This window comes from Pristiophorus japonicus, unplaced genomic scaffold, assembly GCF_044704955.1.
Source record: "Pristiophorus japonicus isolate sPriJap1 unplaced genomic scaffold, sPriJap1.hap1 HAP1_SCAFFOLD_608, whole genome shotgun sequence".
Taxonomy (NCBI): Eukaryota; Metazoa; Chordata; class Chondrichthyes; family Pristiophoridae; genus Pristiophorus; species Pristiophorus japonicus.
Genome location: NW_027254518.1, coordinates 102,839 through 121,353, shown reverse-complemented (window position 1 = coordinate 121,353; position 18,515 = coordinate 102,839). Strand labels below are relative to the sequence as shown.

Sequence of the window (18,515 nt, the reverse complement as noted above, 5' to 3'; positions counted from 1 at the left end):
ACACCCATCAACCGTAACTCTTTGCTTCCTGCCTCTAAGCCAATTTTGGATCCAACTTGCCACTTCGCCCTGGATCTCATGGGCTTTTACTTTCGTGACCAGTCTGCCATGTGGGACCTTTTCAAAAGCTTTGCTAAAATCCATCTAAATTACATCATACGCACTGCCCTCATCGACCCTCCTGGCTGGTGGTAAAAATAACCACTCTAGAGTCTACTGAGTCCAGCAAGTAAAGAGTTTATTCGAGCACATACAAGGGAGTGATCCTCAGTTGCCTGAGATACCACACGCAACATGACAGCGTTTGCAGCATACTTTTATAATACACAAGTTACTGCAATTTGGGTTGTTTGCGACAGTCATAAATCACTACTGTTTCAACACTTATACCACATCAATGAAGTTATTCAAGTCCAGCAGTGTCTCCCGTTACCGTAACTCCTTCTAGCCTTGGACTCCCGTTCCCGTGGCAACTCCTATTTTGGCCTTCAGTCTCCCTATCTTCTCGTTCTGCACATAGCAATGAGTAATTTTCCCAAGCTTCTAAATAAGCTAGCCGTCTCTACAGATACCTGTGTTCAAGTATCCCAGCATGCCTCGTTGAAGAACCATTACCATCTACAGCGTTTATTTCAAAGATGCACTTTACTAACAATTCAAGCAAGCTATTGTAGTGTTAGCCCAGCCCTACTTGTCCCACTTCAGTGTAATGGTCGTCCCGGCAACCATTGCTTGGAGGCCTGAAACATCTCCTCGAAAAATTCAATCAAGCTACTCAGACACGACCTTACCTTAACAAATCCACGCTGACTGTCCTCGATTAATTTCCAAATGAAGATTTATCCTGTCCCACAGGATTTTTTCCAATAATTTTCCCTCCACTGAGGTTAGGCTGACTGGCCTGTAATTACTCGGTCTATCCCTTTCTCCCTTTTTAAACAAAGGTACAACATTAGCAGTCCTCCAGTCCTCTGACAACATGCCTATAGCCAGAGAGGACTGGAAAATGATGGTCAGAGACTCTTCTACTTCCTCTTTTGCTTCTCTTAACAGCCTGGGATACATTTCATCTGGGCCTGGGAATTTATCCACTTTCAAAGCTGCTAAGCCCCTTAATACTTCCTCTCTCATTATGTTTATCTCATCTAATTTATAATGGGGAACAAAGAAACGGCAGACCAATTGAACAAATACTTTGGTTCTGTCTTCACGAGGGTGGACACAAATAACCTTCCGGAAATACTAGGGGACCGAAGATAGCCTTATTAGTCAGAAAATAGTGTTAGGGAACTTGATGGGATTGAAGGCCGATAAATCCCCAGGGCCTGATAATCTACATCCCAGAGTATTTAACGAAGTGGCCCTAGAAATAGTGGATGCATTGGCGATCATTTTCCAGCAGTCTATCGACTCTGGATCAGTTCCTATGGACTGGAGGGTAGACTAATGTAACACCACTTTTTAAAAAAGGAGGGAGAGAGAAAACGGGGTATTATAGACCGGTTAGTCTGACATCAGTAGTGGGGAAAATGTTGGAATCAATTATTAAAGATGAAATAGCAGCGCATTTGGAAAGTAGTGACAGGATCGGTCCAAGTCAGCATGGATTTACGAAAGGGAAATCATGCTTGACAAATCTTCGAGAATTTTTTGAGGATGTAATTAGTAGATTTGACAAGGGAGAACCAGTGGATGTGGTGTATTTGGATTTTCAAAAGGCTTTTGACAAGGTCCCACACAAGAGATTGGTGTGCAAAATTAAAGCACATGGTATTGGGGATAATGTACTGACGTGGATAGAAAACTAGTTGGCAGACAGGAAGCAGAGAGTCGGGATAAACGGGTCCTATTCAGAATGGCAGGCAGTGACCAGTGGGGTGCCGCAGGGTTCAGTGCTGGGACCCCAGCTATTTACAATATACATCAATGATTTAGATGAAGGAATTGAGTATAATATCTCCAAGTTTGCAGATGACACTAAGCTGGGTGGCAGTGTGAGCTGTGAGGAGGATGCTAAAAGGTTGCAGGGTGACTTGAACATGTTTGGTGAGTGGGCAAATGCATGGCAGATGCAGTATAATATGGATAAATGTGAGGTTATCCACTTTGGTGGCAAAAACAGGAAGGCAGAATATTATCTGAATGGTGGCAGATTAGGAAAAGGGGAGATGCAACGAGACTTGGGTGTCATGGTACATCAGTCATTGAAAGTTGGCATGCAGGTACAGCAGGCAGTGAAGAAGGCAAATGGCATGTTGGCCTTCATAGCTAGGGGATTTGAGTATAGGAGCAGGGAGGTCTTACTGCAGTTGTACAGGGCCTTGGTGGGGCCTCACCTGGAATATTGTGTTCAATTTTGGTCTCCTAATCTGAGGAAGGACATTCTTGCTATTGAGGGAGTGCAGCGAAGGTTCACCAGATTGATTCCTGGGATGGCAGGACTGACATATGAGGAGAGACTGGATCGACTGGGCCTGTATTCACTGGAGTTTAGAAGGATGAGAGAGGATCTCATCGAAACATATAAAATTCAGACGGGACTAGACAGGTTAGATGCAGGAAGAATGTTCCCGATGTTGGGGAAGTCCAGAACCAGGGGACACAGTCTAAGGATAAGGGGTAAGCCATTTAGGACCGAGATGAGGAGAAACTTCTTCACTTAGGGAGTTGTTAACCTGTGGAATTCTCTACCGCAGAGAGTTGTTGATGCCAGTTCGTTGGATATATTCAAGAAAGAGTTGGATATGGCCCTTATGGCTAAAGGGATCAAGGGGTATGGAGAGAAAGCAGGAAAGGGGTACTGAGGTGATGATCAGCCATGATCATATTGAATGGTGGTGCAGGCTCGAATGGCCTACACCTGCACCTATTTTCTATGTTTCTAATATTTCACATTCCTCCTCCCTCATTGCAAAGTCTGCATCACCCCTCTCTTTTGAGAAAACAGATTCAAATTATTCATCAAGAATCATACCCACATCTTCTGCCTCCATACACAGATTTCCTTTATGGTCTCTATAGGCCCCATTCTTTCTCTAGTTATCCTCTTGCTCTTAATGTATTTATAAAACATCTTTGGGTTTTCCCTGATTTTACTTGCCAACATTCTTTCATGCTCTCTCTTAGCTTTCCTGATATCTTTTTTAATTGCACCCCTGCATTTCTTATACTCCTCTAGAGTTTCTGCAGTATTGAGTCTCGGTATCTGTCATAAGCTTCCCTTTTATTCTTTATCTTACCCTGTATGTCCCCTGACATCCAGGGGGCTCTAGATTTTAACCCCGCCCTTTTTTGTTAAGGGAACATACTTGCTCTGTACCCTCAGAATCTCCTCCTTGAATGCCTCCCACTGCTCTGACACTGATTTACCATCAAATAACCGTTTCCAGTCCACTTTGGCCAAATCCCATCTCAGCTCAGCAAAATTAGCTTTACCCCAATTGAGAACATTTTTTCCTGGTCCACCTTTGTCCTTCTCCATAAATCTAACTGAATTATGATCACTAGCACCAAAATGCTCTCCCACTGATACCCCTTCCACCTGCCCCTCTATATTCCCCAAAACCCAGTCCAGAACCGCCCCCTCCCTTGTTGGGCTTGTTACATACTGGCTAAAGAAGAGCTAGCACTGGTTCCCAATGAATTACAAAAGGATATGCGACATTCGGCCCAACCAGTCCATGCTGGCATTTATGCTCCAATCGAGCCTCGTCCTGTCTTTCCTCATCTAACTCTGTCAGCATAACCCTCTATTCCCTTCTCCCCCATATGCTTGTCTAGCCTCCCCTTAAGTGCATCTATACTATTCGCTTCAACCACCCTCACCAGTCTTGCTTAAAGAATTTTCTTCTGAATTCCCCATTAGATTTCTTGGTGACTATCTTATATTGATGGCCTCTAGTTATGCTCTTCCCCACAAGTGGAAACATTCTCTCTGTATCCACTCTATCAAAACCTTTCAGAATTTTAAAGATCTCTATTTGGTCACCCCTCAGCCTTTTTTCAAGAGAAAAGAGACCCAGCCTGTTCATCCTTTCCTGATATGTATACCCTCGCATTTCTGGTATCGTCCTCATAAATTTTCTCTGCACCCTCTCCAGTGCCTCTATATCCTTTTTATAATATGGCGACCAGAACTGTACGCAGTACTCCAAGTGTGGTCTAACCAAGGTTCCATACAGGTTTAGCATAACTTCACTACTGTTTAATTCTATCCCTCTAGAAATAAACCCTAGTGCTTGGTTTGCTTTTTATGACCTTGTTAACCTGTGTCGCGACGTTTAGTGATGTGTGTATTTGTACTCCGAGATCCCTTTGTTCCTCTACCCCACCCAGACTCTCACCCTCCCAGTAATAAGTGACCTCCCTATTCTTCCTACCAAAATGTAATACCTCACATTTATCTGTGTTGAGCTTCATTTGCCAATTATATGTCCGCTCTGCAAGTTTATTCATGTCCTCCTGTCATTTGTTGCAGTCCTCCTCAGTATTGACTATCCCCCAATTTGTTGCCATCTGCAAATTTAGAAATTGTGTTTCTGATTCCCAAATCTAAATCATTAATATAAATTGTGAACAGCAGTGGTCCCAGCACTGATCCTTGTGGAACACCACTACCCACCTTCTGCCACTGTGAATAGCTGCCCTTTACTCCAACTCTCTGCTTTCTGTCTTGCAGCCAGTTAGCGATCCATTCTGCGACTTGTCCCCTGACTCCGCATTCTTTGATCTTGTTCATCAGTCTATTATGTGGTACCGTATCGAAGGCCTTTTGAAAATACAGATAAATTACATCTACTGCATTACCCTTGTCTACTCTCTTTGTTACCTCTTCAAAAAATTCAATGAGGTTGGTCAAAAAAGACTTTCCCTTTTGAAATCCATGCTGACTATTCATTATTATATTTTTAGTTTCGAGATGTTTTTCTATTTTCTCCTTTAGTAAGGATTTCCGACCACTGATGTTAAACTGACTGGTCTATAATTCCCTGGACATGTTCTATCCCCTTCTCAATTATAGGTATTATGTTAGCTATCTGCCAGTCCTCTGGCACTACAGCTTCTAATGAATGATTAAATATGTGTAGTAATGCCTCTGCTATCTCTTCCCTAGATTCTTTTAAAATGCGTGGATGCAATCCATCCGGACCAGGAGTTTTATCCTCTTTAAGTTTGATTAGTTTATTTAATATATCTCCTCTTTTTATTTTAAATGCAGTTATCTCATTACAAATCTCATTATCCCATGTCATGTCCACCTGTTCAATCTCCCTGGTAAATACTGAAGCAAAATAATGATTAAATATTTCTGCCATCGCTCTATCGTTACCTGTGGCATTATCCTGTCTATCATTTAATGGCCCTACTCCCATCCCAACCGTACTTTTTTATTGATGTACCTTTAAAATATTTTGCTATTTTGTTTTATGTTCCTTGATAATTTAATTTCATCGTTCCTCTTTGCCTTCCAAGTGTGTTTTTTTTTACTTCTTTTCTAATCTTTTCATATTCTCCCTTAACATGCTGTCTACGCCTCTTTCCTTACCCTCAATTGTTCCCTTATGGCTTTATTCATCCATGGAGTCTTATTAGTGTTTCGTTTGTTCTTTCCTTTTAGCAGAATATAATGTTCCTGCACTCTGTTGAACATGGTTTTAAATGTTTCCCATTGCTGTTCTACATCTTTTTTGCCAATACTGTTGCCCATTTTATTTTCCCAAGTTCTATTCTCAGCCGCTCACAATCAGCTTTTCTCCAATCTATTACCCTGGTTTTCATCGTACTTATGTCCTTCTCAATTATCATCTTAAAGTGTATTATATTATGGTCACTATTGCCTAGATGTTCCCCTACTTTTAATTCTCTTATCTGCTCTGGTTCATTTCCCATTACTAGATCCAATAGCGAATCCTCCTTTGTTGGGCTTTTTACATACTGGGTTAGAAAGGAGTCCTATACACATTGTAGGAACTCCATTCCCTTATCCCCTTTACCTACTTCTTCTGTCCAATTAATATCAGGATAGTTGAAATCCCCCGTGATTATTATGCTATGTTTTTTGCTCATTTCCCTAACATATTTCTTCCGCCACCTCCCTTCCACTATTCGGTGGTCTGTAGACTACACCTATCAGTGTGATCGATCCTTTATCATCCTTTATCTCTATCCATATGGGTTCTATTTTAGTCTTGCTGATAGCTGCGTTACTTTTTTCTACTGCGATTGTTATCCCTAATAAGTACAGCTACTCCGCCTCCCCTTTCCCTCTCTTATCATTTCGAAATATGTTATACCCTGCAATGCTTCATTCCCAGTCCTGATTTTTCAGTAGCCATGTCTCAGTAATCCCTACTATGTCTGATTCCTCACAACACATGCTTGCCTCCAGGTTCCCTGTTTTATTACGAACACTGTGTGCATTTCTGTACAGACCGTTTAACTCATTTTAATAGAAATTTTTCTCAGTTTATATTTAACTATCTTTTTAGGCTCCTGTTCTATAATTCTATTTATTCCCTTGCCATCAGTGTCCTCCCTTAGTTTATTCTTTCCTATGCTCCCTATTCCTGTTTTGTTTATATTTAGGCTAGTTTTGTTTCTTGTAGATCCCTACCTCCATCTTATTAGTTTAAAGTCTTTGCCACCTCCATATATACCCTTTCCGCTAGGACACTGGTCCCAGCCCGGTTCAGGTGTAGCCCGTCCCATCGGTACAGCTCCTTCCTGTCCCAGAACTGGTGCTAGCGTCCCATGAAATGAAACCCCTCTGTCCCACACCAGCCCTTTAACCACGTGTTAATTCTCCTGATCTGACTGTTTCTATACCAATTTGCATGTGGCTCGGGCAATAATCTAGAGATTATTACCCTTGAAGTCCTGCTTTGTAATTTAGAGTCTAACTCCCAATACTCTTTCAGCAGGACCTCTTCCCTGTTCCTACCGATATCGTTTGTTCCTACATGGACCACTGGATTTACCCCCCTCCCTTTCCAAGTTCCTCTCCAGCTGCCGTGAGATATCCCTTACCCTGGCACCGGGTAGGCAACACACCCTTTGGGATTCTTGTTCTTAGCTGCAGAGGACGCTAGCTTATTATCGAATCTCCCATCACTAACACATTTCTATTCTGCTCTCCCCCACCTCCGGACAGCCTCCTGAGCCACAGTGCCTTGGTCTGCATTGTGGCTGTCCTCCCTGCAGTCTTTCCCTTTGTCCTCACAGGTAGCAAGTACATTGTACCTGTTGGCCAGGACCAGTGTCTGTGGGACGTCCTTCTCAACCTGTCCTCAATCCCTGCTACCCGGCTCCCTAACCATCACACCCTCCCTTTCCTGAACCTGTGCTTTCCTCCAGGGTGTGACTGTATTCTGGATAAAACTGTCCAGAAATTCCTCCCCTCCCTTATGTGTCAGAGCGTCTCTGAGTCGCACTCCAGCTCAATGACTCTGAGCCAGAGAGATTCCAGACGGAGACATCTCCTGCAGACATGTTCGCTCGGGGCAGACTCGCTGTCCACAAACTCCCACATACTGTAGTCCCGACACACAACCTGCCCTGCCATGTCTCAGTCTAGCCTTATTTTATTTATTTAATTAGTTAAAGTCTTTATTCAATGATTATTTATAGTTATATTAATTAGTTTAACTAGTTAAGCTATAAATTTAATACAGTACTTTATAGTTTCCTGCACCTAGTTTAAACCACAGTCCGAGATTACTGAAGAGGGAGAGAATAAAAAAACTTAATACTCACCAACCAATCACCTACCTGCTGTCCTTGTGGTTTTTGGAAATTGTTGAAGGTTCCGCCGCCGGTGATACCTCCTCCAATTAGGTCCTTCCCGCTCTCCTCCGACTTCCCACTCTTTCCAAATTCCCAAATAAAACACTCTGGTTAAGACACTCTGTGCAGATCACTGGCAGAACGTGCTGTCATTTCTATGGTTCACAGGTACACTGGGCCACCAGGCACACTGTGTCCAAGAATAACACCAGCCTGCTTTAAGATAAAATGAGGAACACAACAAAAGCTTCCCATTGCAACAAACTGTATTAAGATATTGTCTCACAAACAATGCAGTAAATACAGTGACCCTGAACCACATCTCAGCCCAGGCAATGAGCAGCTGCAATGTGACTGTGTGTGTCGTGGTAGAAAAGACCTTGCTATTTTGGGGGATTTAATCTCACACTAAGGAACATCATACCTGACAGACTTCATAGTGCGACTCGTGACTGTATTCTGGGGGGGTTTGTCGGATTGCAAGCCCAGTGTGTCCCAGTGTGCGCCCTGAAGACTCGCCAAGCACAGATGGGTTATTGATCTCAGCTGTGCCACAGACACGAGGGGCGGAGAGAAGGAACGTTCTCAGGGAACGGGCACTGGTGGCTGGTTTCGCAGTGAGCTGCAGACGGCTGTAGTCCAGGGAGACTTCGGGAGGGGAAGAGAAGAAAATCAATCAACCAATAATAAGAATAGAAAATGCTGGAAGCTCTCTGCAGGTCAGGCATAGTCTGTGGAAAGAACTTGCCAAACTAACAGCCTTGTAGGATTTCAGATTTCTTGCATCTGCTGTATCTTGCCTCTTGATCAGTCGGTTAGTTACACAATTGTTTTCTCTGTTACAGTTTCACTAAATGACTGCTATGAATCGTCAAGCTTCTACTTCTTGGTGTTTGATCTGTGAGTATGGGAGGCCTCCAGGAGCAGATGGTTCGGGTGCAGAGTAGACACATTCCCACGAGGGAACAGGAAGGGCATCCACTGATGGATGAATAAAGATAGAGATTAAAATGAAACAGAAAAAGGAGGCTTATGATAAATGTCAGCCTCATAAAACAGTTGAGAATTAAACAAAGAACAGAAGGGAACAGACAAAGGAAGTAAGAGGGGCAAAGAGAGATTAGACTAGACCATAGATTAACGGCTAACAGAAGAGGGAATCCACATGCAAACATATCAATAGTAAAATACTAGTCAGAGGAAGGTTGGGGCTAATTGGGGACAAAAAAGGCGCTATCTTTGTGAAGGCAGAGACGTGGCTGAGGTACTTAACGAGTAATTTGCATCTGTCTTCACCAAAGAAGCGGATGCTGCCATGGTCCCAGTAAAGGAGCTGGTTGTAGAGAAATTGAGCAGGATAAAAATAGATAAAGAGGAGGTACTGAAAAGGTTGGCAGCGCTCAAAGTAGAAAGGGCACCTGGTCCGGATGGGATGCATCCTTGGTTGCTGAGGGAAGTACGGGTGGGGATCGCAGAGGCTTTGGCCATAAACTTCCAATCTGCCTTGGATATGGGAATGTGCTGGAGGGCTGCAGGACTGCAAATATTACATCCCTGTTCAATAACAAGGGAGAAGGGTAAATCTGGCAATGACACGCCAGGCAGAGGAACATTGGGGATGGGAAACTTTTAGAGACAATAATCTGAGATAATTGTATCTTGGAAAAGTATGGACTAATAAATGAAAGTCAGCATGGATTTGTTAAACGCAAATTGCGTTTGACTAACTTGATTGAGTTTTTTGATGATGTAACGGAGAGGGTTGGCGAAGGTGTTTGATAGTTTGGCACATAATAGACTTAAAGGGGCAGTGGCAGCTTGGATTTGGAATTGGCAAAGGGACATAGAAACATAGAAAATAGGTGCAGGAGTAGGCCATTCGGCCCTTCTAGCCTGCACCACCATTCAATGAGTTCATGGCTGACCATGCAACTTCAGTACCCCCTTCCTGCTTTCTCGCCATACCCCTTGATCCCCCTAGTAGTAAGGACGTCATCTAACTCCCTTTTGAATATATTTAGTGAATTGGCCTCAACTACTTTCTGTGGTAGAGAATTCCACAGGTTCACCACTCTCTGGGTGAAGAAGTTTCTCCTCATCTCGGTCCTAAATGGCTTACCCCTTATCCTTAGACTGTGCCCCCTGGTTCTGGACTTCCCCAACATTGGAAACATTCTTCCTGCATCTAACCTGTCGAAACCTGTCAGAATTTTAAACGTTTCTATGAGGTCCCCTCTCATTCTTCTGAACTCCAGTGAATACAAGCCCAGTTGATCCAGTCTTTCTTGATAGGTCAGTCCCACCATCCCGGGAATCAGTCTGGTGAATCTTCGCTGCACTCCCTCAATAGCAAGAATGTCCTGCCTCAGGTTAGGAGAGCAAAACTGTACACAATACTCCAGGTGTGGCTTCACCAAGGCCCTGTACAACTGTAGCAACACCTCCCTGCCCCTGTACTCAAATCCCCTCGCTATGAAGGCCAACATGCCATTTGCCTTCTTCACCGCCTGCTGTACCTGAATGCCAACCTTCAATGACTAATGTACCATGACACCCAGGTCTCGTTGCACCTCCCCTTTTCCTAATCTGTCACCATTCAGATAATAGTCTGTCTCTCTGTTTTTACCACCAAAGTGGATAACCTCACGTTTATCTGCCATGCATTTGCCCACTCACCTAACCTATCCAAGTCACTATCCAAGTTGGACCGATCCTGTCACTGCTTTCCAAATGCGATGCTATTACATTTTTAATAACTGATTCCAACATTTTCACCACTACCGATGTCAGACTAACTGGTCTATAATTCCCTGTTTTCTCTCTCCCTCCTTTTTTAAACATTGGTGTTACATAGGAACTGATCCCGAGTCGATAGACTGTTGGAAAATGACCACCAATGCATCCACTATTTCTAGGGCCACTTCCTTAAGTACTCTGGGATGCAGACTATCAGGCCCTGGGATTTATCGGCCTTCAATCCCATCAATTTCCCTAACGCAATTTCCTGACTAATAAGGATTTCCTTCAGTTCCTCCTTCTCGCTAGGCCCTCGGTCCCCTAGTATTACCAGAAGGTTATTTGTGTCTTCCTTAGTGAAGACTGAACCAAAGTATTTGTTCAATTGGTCTGCCATTTCTTTGTTCCCCATAAATTCACCTGATTCTGACTGCAAGGGACCTACATTTTGTCTTCACTAATCTTTTTCTCTTCACATATCTATAGAAGCTTTTGCAGTCAGTTTTTATGTTCCCGGCAAGCTTCCTCTCGTTCTCTATTTTTCCCCTCTTAATTAAATCCTTAGTCCTCCTCTGCTGGATTCTAAATTTCTCCTAGTCCTCAGGTTTTCTGTTTTTTCTGGCCAATTTATATGCCTCTTCCTTGGATTTAACACTATCCCTAATTTCCCTTGTTAGCCACGGTTGAGCCAACTTCCCCGTTTTATTTTTACGCCAGATAGGGATGTACAATTATTGAAGTTCATCCATGTGATCTTTAAATGTTTGCCATTGCCTATCCACCGTCAACCCTTTAAGTATAATTCGCCAGTCTATCCTAGCCAATTCACGTCTTATACCATCGAAGTTACCTTTCTTTAAGTTCAGGACCCTCGTCTCTGAATTAACTGTGTCACTCTCCATCTTAATGAAGAATTCTACCTTATTATGTTCACTCTTCTCCAAGGAGCCTCGCACAACAAGATTGCTAATTAATCCCCTCTCATTACACATCACCCAGTCTAGGGTGGCCAGCTCTCTAGTTGGTTCCTCGACATATTGGTCGAGAAAACCATCCCTTATACACTCCAGGAAATCCTCCCCCACAGTATTGCTATCAGTTTGGTTAGCCCAATCAATATGTAGGTTAAAGTCACCCATGATAACTGCTGTACCTTTATTGCATGCATCCCGAATTTCCTGTTTGATGCTGTCCCCAACCTCACTACTACTGTTTGGTTGTCTGTACACAACTCCCACCAGCGTTTTCTGCCCTTTGGAATTCCGCAGCTCTACCTATACAGATTCCACATCATCCAAGCTAATGTCCTTCCTTACTATTGCATTAATCTCCTCTTTAACCAGCAATGCTACCCCACACAGAGCTGAGTGAAGGGCAAAGGTTTTCACCACTGGAACTGCTCCAAGACATGCTGAAGATGCCTGCTGCCTGTAATCAGCCTTTGGGACAGCGAGTGACATTTTACTTGGGAAGCTTAAAAATACAGGCCTACTTTCAGCACTATTTTTAACCTGGAGCATTGAGAGTGAGTGTAATTTCATCAGGGTAGGTTCATGGTATCGGATGGATCAGGCAGCATTTTCTGACCCACTCTGATTGGGTTTTCACACGTGGTGCCCAGCCCTGGGGATATCAGACACACACAGCTCTGTCAAAGGCTGCAAATTTCACTGACGGTTGGTCAGTCTCGGAATGCCCCTCCCCAAGTCCCACATTCCCCTCCCACAGTTTATCTCTATCTAAATTATTTCCACTGTTGGGGGATCCAGAACAAGGGGGAGCAATCTTAAAATTAGACTGGGGGAAGGGGGATGTGGGAGAGGGGCATGGGGGAATGGGGGGAGGGGGAGGGGGGACACTGGGGGAGGGGGAAGGGGGATGTGGGAGAGGGGCATGGGGGGACGGGGGATGTGGGGGAGGGGAGGGGGGGAGGACTGGGGGAAGGGGAGGAGGGGACTGGGGGAGGAGATGGGGGGGACTGGGAGGGGGGGACTGGGACTGGGGAGGGGGACTGGGGGGAGGGGGGACTGGGGAGGGGGGACTGGGAGGGGGGAGGACTGGGGAAGGGGGAGTGGGGGACTGGGGGAGGGGGAGGGGGGGAGGACTGGGAGGAGGGAGGACTGGGGGAAGGGGAGGGGGGACTGGGGGAGCGGGAGGGACTGAGGGGGGGACTGGGAGGGGGGAGGACTGGGGAAGGGGGAGTGGGGGACTGGGGGAGAGGGAGAGGGGCTGGGGGAGGACTGGGGGAGGGGGAGGGGTGGACTGGGGGAGGGGGGGCAGGGGGAGGGGGGGTACTGGGGGAGGGGGGGGACCTGGGTGGAGGGACTGGGGGACTGGGTGAGTTCGAGCACAGGATTTGGTTGACCATGTGACATGTTCTGCTTTGACGGATACAATATATAGCAAAAGGGCAGTGGGCCCTAACACTGCCCCGGGGAACACCACTCTGTACCTCCCTCCAGTCTCACCCCTGCTCCCTGTTTTCTGTCAGCATGGATTTGTGAAAGGGAAATCGTGCTTGACAAATCTTCTGGAATTTTTTGAGGATGTAACTAGTAGAGTGGACAAGGGAGAACCAGTGGATGTGGTGTATTTAGACTTTCAAAAGGTTTTTGACAAGGTCCCATACAAGAGATTAGTGTGCAAAGTTAAAGCACATGGTATTGGGGGTAATGTGCTGACGTGGATTGAGAAGTGGTTGTCATTAGACAGGAAGCAAAGAGTAGGAGTAAATGGGGACTTTTCAGAATGGCAGGCAGTGACTAGTGGGGTACCGCAAGGTTCTGTGCTGGGGCCCCAGCTGTTTACAATATACATTAATGATTTAGACGAGGGGATTAAATGTAGTATCTCCAAATTTGCGGATGACACTAAGTTGGGTGGCAGTGTGAGCTGCGAGGAAGATCCTATGAGGCTGCAGAGTGACTTGGACATGTTAGGTGAATGGGCAAATGCATGGCAGATGCAGTATAATGTAGATAAATGTTTTGTTATCCACTTTAGTGGTAAAAATAGGAAGGCAGAATATTATCTGAATGGTGACAGATTAGGAAAAGGGGAGATGCAACGAGACCTGGGTGTCATGGTACATCAGTCATTGAAAGTTGGCATGGAGGTACAGCAGGTGGTGAAGAAGGCAAATGGCATGTTGGCCTTCATAGCGAGAGGATTTGAGTATAGGAGCAGGGAGGTATTACTGCAGTTGTACAGGGCCTTGGTGAGGCCTCACCTTGAATATTGTGTTCAGTTTTGGTCTCCTAATCTGAGGAAGTACATTCTTGCTATTGAAGGAGTGCAGCGAAGATTCACCAGACTGATTCCCGGGATGGCAGGACTGACATATGAAGAAAGACTGGATCGACTCGGCTTATATTCACTGGAATTTAGAAGAATGAGAGGGGATCTCATAGAAACATATAAAATTCTGACGAGATTAGACAGGTTAGATGCAGGAAGAATGTTTCCGATGTTGAGGAAGTCCAGAACCAGGGGACACAGTTTTAAGGATAAGGGATAAGCCATTTAGGACCGAGATGAGGAGAAACGTCTTCACTCAGAGAATTGTGAGCCTGTGGAATTCTCTACCGCAGAAAGTTGTTGAGGCCAGTTTGTTAGATATATTCAAAAGGGAGTTAGATGTAGCCCTTACGGCTAAAGGGATCAGGGGGTATGGAGAGAAAGCAGGAATGGTGTACTGAAGTTGCATGATCAGCCATGATCATATTGAATGGTGGTGCAGGCTCGAAGGGCCGAATGGCCTACTCCTGCACCTATTTTCTATGTTTCTATAACATACTGGAGAACACACCCACACTCCGGGGCTGGAGTATGAGTGAATGACGGGAAGTAACAGCGGGGTTTGTAGCTCCCATAATGAGTGGAACTGAGGCCAAGTACTCGAAAGGTACCTTGTGTGAGTCTGCATCTCCTCTGGTAAACATGCTGATAGCCCCGAGGGGCGGGGGGGCGACCGCCATTCTCATCAACCGCACTTGTCACATGGCCATCTCCAACCCACTGTCCGGCCCCACTGCCCTCTGTCCGGCCCCACTGCCCTCTGTCCGGCCCCACTGCCCTCTGTCCGGCCCCACTGCCCACTGCCCGGCCCCACTGCCCACAGCCCGGACCCACTGCCCGGACCCACTGCCCACTGCCCGGCCCCACTGCCCGGCCCCACTGCCCACTGCCCGGCCCCACTGCCCGGACCCACTGCCCACTGTCCGGCCCCACTGCCCACAGCCCAGCCCCACTGCCCGGCCCCACTGCCCAAAGTTTGTATCATTATTTGCACCACAAATTGAATTATACCAATCATAAGCTTTTATAGATGTGTGTGGTGCTATTAAAGGTTGGCCAAGGTGTCATGTACTCGGGAACTGCTCTTATCCAGTTCCGTCCACTCTCGCAAAGCTCCAGTTTAAAAATAGTGTCAAACTTTGGCCTTTATTTTTGCAGCGTTCACACAGATGGATAACAGTCTTCTGAAAATTCAAAGTGTGTACTAAAAAGCTTGAGTTAAGCACAGTAAAATGGAAATTTAGGAATAAACAAAATTGAATTATTAGATAATTTGAATAAACAAATTTGAATGAAGAGGAGCAGAGCACACAGCAAATCAACGTGAAACCTTCCGTCCATTAATGGTCACATGGGCAGCGCACCGGATCGAGGATCAGTGACTGGTTAGAGGTTCAAAAGCAAGTTATACCCGCCCTCCAAACCTCCAAACCTCGCCCGCCCCTCGAAAGCTCGCCCGCCCCTCGAAAGCTCGCCCGCCCCGCCAACACCTCGCCCGCCCCTCGAAAGCTCGCCCGCCCCTCGAAAGCTCACCCGCCCCTCGAAAGCTCGCCCGCCCCGCCAACACCTCGCCCGCCCCGCCAACACCTCGCCCACCCCGCCAACACCACACCCGCCTCCCCCCCCAACACCTCACCCGCCCCCCCCAAACCACACCTCCTTCTGTACTGTAAGCATTCTATGATTCTATGCTAACTCCGCTGCTCTTCTTCAAAATAGTGCCGTGGGATCTTTTACGTCCACTTGAGAGCAGGCGGAGCCTCGGTTTAACGTCTCATCCGAAAGGCGCCACCTCTGACAGTGCAGCACTCCCTCAGCTCTGCACTGGAGTGTCAGCCTAAATTTTTGTGTTCAAGTCTCTGGCCTGGAACTTGAAACCACAACCTTCTGACTCCAGAGGCGAGGTTGCTACTCACTTTAAAAAAATATATACTTGTGGAACATTAAAAACATTTACAACAACATAATCATTCCATTGTATCATCCAAATCTATTCCGTGCCTCTGCACAGTCATTCCTCCACCACATATTAACATCAAAAACTGAAGTTTAATTTCTCTCCCATGACATATACAGGATGAACCTCCCTTATCCAGAATTCCCTTATCCGGAACCACCCCTCATCCAGAACCGTTCCCGGCCACCAGGTGGCGCATGCGCAGAACTCCAACATGAACAAATTGAAGTCCTTCCTCGCTGCCGACTCCCGCAATCGCTGGCCTGACCCCGAGATCCACCCCCCCAGCCATGATATCTCTGCTGCACTCCCAGCCCCAAGCCAACCAGCCCCGATATCCCCTTGCTCAGTATCTGTACCATCCAATTTAACGTGACCAACCCTCGTCCGGAAAAATCCCTTATCCAGAACAGGCCAGGTCCCGAGTGTTCCGGCTAAGGGAGGTTCAACCTGTACTCATCTATTGTACTTTACAAATTGATCATAAAATATCTATAAATTTCTTTGTTAATAAAACAACCACAGAGCCATATAATGATCCTTTAGCTTGTATTTAAAATACCCTTTTAGGTTTATTCCCCTCCCGTTATAAAACAGAGCATTCCTTCTTTCCACACTCATGAATCGAGCCAAGCTGAACATTAAATTAATCGCCGCTCCGCTAGACTCGGGCAGACTCTCCAGCAATCCCCATCTCAGAATTGAATCCCACAGGATTCCCATTCCCGCTCTTCGGTCCTCACACATCCATCGAACATAGTGCTCATAATCATTTAACTGCGGACATAACACCAGTAAATGGGTCAGAGTCCCATCCTGTGTCCCACACACTGGGCAAGTTGCCACCTCCACTCGCCCAATCTTACACAGGACAGTCCCGGTAACAATCCACTTCTGATCCAATTTGAAATCCAGTTCAATCTACTCTGGACATTTAAAATTCACCCACACTCCCTTCCCGTAAAAGTCCAGCTGTGGGTATATACTCTGCTGAAACACCTGACCATTCTCCATATACCCGATAGAAATCTCGAGTATTGCAGGCGACAAATTGGACCAACTCCTCCGCTTTCTCCAACAGAAAGTTTGGAAAAGCGGGACGCATTTTACCTCCTCTGGAGATTTGTCCATTTATTTCCTCCATCCGATCCTGTGGCATTGCCCTCACAATTGTCTCATACATGACGCTTACCGTCTTTTCCTCTACCTCCTGATCCTCCTCCCAGACCATGTCCCTCACTACCGCTTCCCACAACCAACCGGGAATCACCTCATGTAATACATCTTTCACATATAATACCAGCTGTTATAAAAGCTTCATTAAATAATACCTCACCTTCAATGTTTACCCACCTGTTCAAAAATAAGGGCTGTTCAAAAAATTCCTCAGAACCCTCGGGCATAAAAGGCACACTTTAAAAAAAAAAGTTAGGCCCAAGTCTCTATAATCCAGTTATAAAACCGAGGGAGAGGTTTAGTCGATTTCAAAAACATATTATTGTATTCCATATAAATTATCCCTGCCCTCCCATCCCACTTAGTATAAAATAAATGCTCAAAATGGCGCTTCCAGAAACTTGGATTTGATTTCTGAAGAAATCTCTTCACCCATTTGATTCTAAAGGATTTTTTCTTCAATATCTGGGAAATTGAGTCCTCCCTGATTCTCCGTCCAATGATGGTATTTTAAGCAACCAAGGCTGGTTTCCCCTCCCATAAAAACCCCACACAAGCCTCTTGAATGGACTTATCTGCCCACTCAGGAATACCCTCCACCATCAATATGGACCATAGTTTGGATAGCAGGAGAGCTGACCCACTGTCGCTCTTCCTTGCACTTTCAAACACCTTTCCCACCTTTCCAAAATCTTTTTAATTTTCATAACCTTTGGTTCCCAATTTAATCGATTCACTCCCTCCCTGTCCTTCATACACCCCATATGCACCCCCAGAACTTTCAAAACCTCCGCCACCTCAAAGGGCTTTCCCCCAACCACTGCCCCCACCCCTTCCCACAACCAGACATTGAGACTGACTATAGTTCACTCAACAATACTCCTCTACTACTCCCATAGCTTTCTTCACTGACTCCCCATCCCAACGTTAAGGTTGTGTCATCTGCATATTGGTGTATCACCGACACCCGCCCGGAACTGGGAACCGCAATCCTGACTGCGCATTGTTCTTTCTGCATCATGTAACCTAATGGTTCTGCAACCAATGTGTACAGCAATGGGGACCAGGGGCAAACCTGTCTCACTGATCCCTGCATTGGAAAATACTTGGATGTACATAGATAGAGCCAAGCTTTCCCACAATTTTAATCTCCTTAAAAACCTCTAAGAGAGATGGGCTTAAAATCTCTAAATATTCTTTATAAAATTCTGCACTTAGTCTATCGGACCCTGAGCTTACCTCTCCCCCCTCCCCCTTCATTCCACATTGCTACTTTTATTTCTGCTAATCCTACTTCTTTGTCACACATGCTTCTCACATCCTCCTTTAAACCCTTTTCAATCAAAGCGCTATCTTCTCCATCGCCAATTTGGAAATATCTTCTTTTGTTTCAAAGCTATTGGGTGCCTCTACAATCTCCCCACTTTCATTAATGATCTTCTCCCCAACCTGCAACTCTGCAATTAATGATAATCTTTGTCGCAGCTTCTCTTGCTCTAGAAAGTATCTGGGGCATCTTTCTCCCTCCAGCACATCGTTAGCCTTTGCACGGAGAATGGCCTCCTTG

At 45.5% G+C, this 18,515-nt stretch overlaps 1 protein-coding gene across 1 annotated transcript in view; it reads left to right on the top strand.

Annotated features, from left to right (window-relative positions):
* LOC139255441 (phosphorylase b kinase gamma catalytic chain, skeletal muscle/heart isoform-like) overlaps positions 1–18,515 on the top strand; it is a 111,916-nt gene that overhangs the window by 42,254 nt on the left and 51,147 nt on the right. The window contains exon 4 of the mRNA XM_070873921.1: positions 8,628–8,682. Coding sequence (XP_070730022.1) covers positions 8,628–8,682 — 55 coding nt within the window. The remainder of the gene's footprint in view (positions 1–8,627; positions 8,683–18,515) is intronic.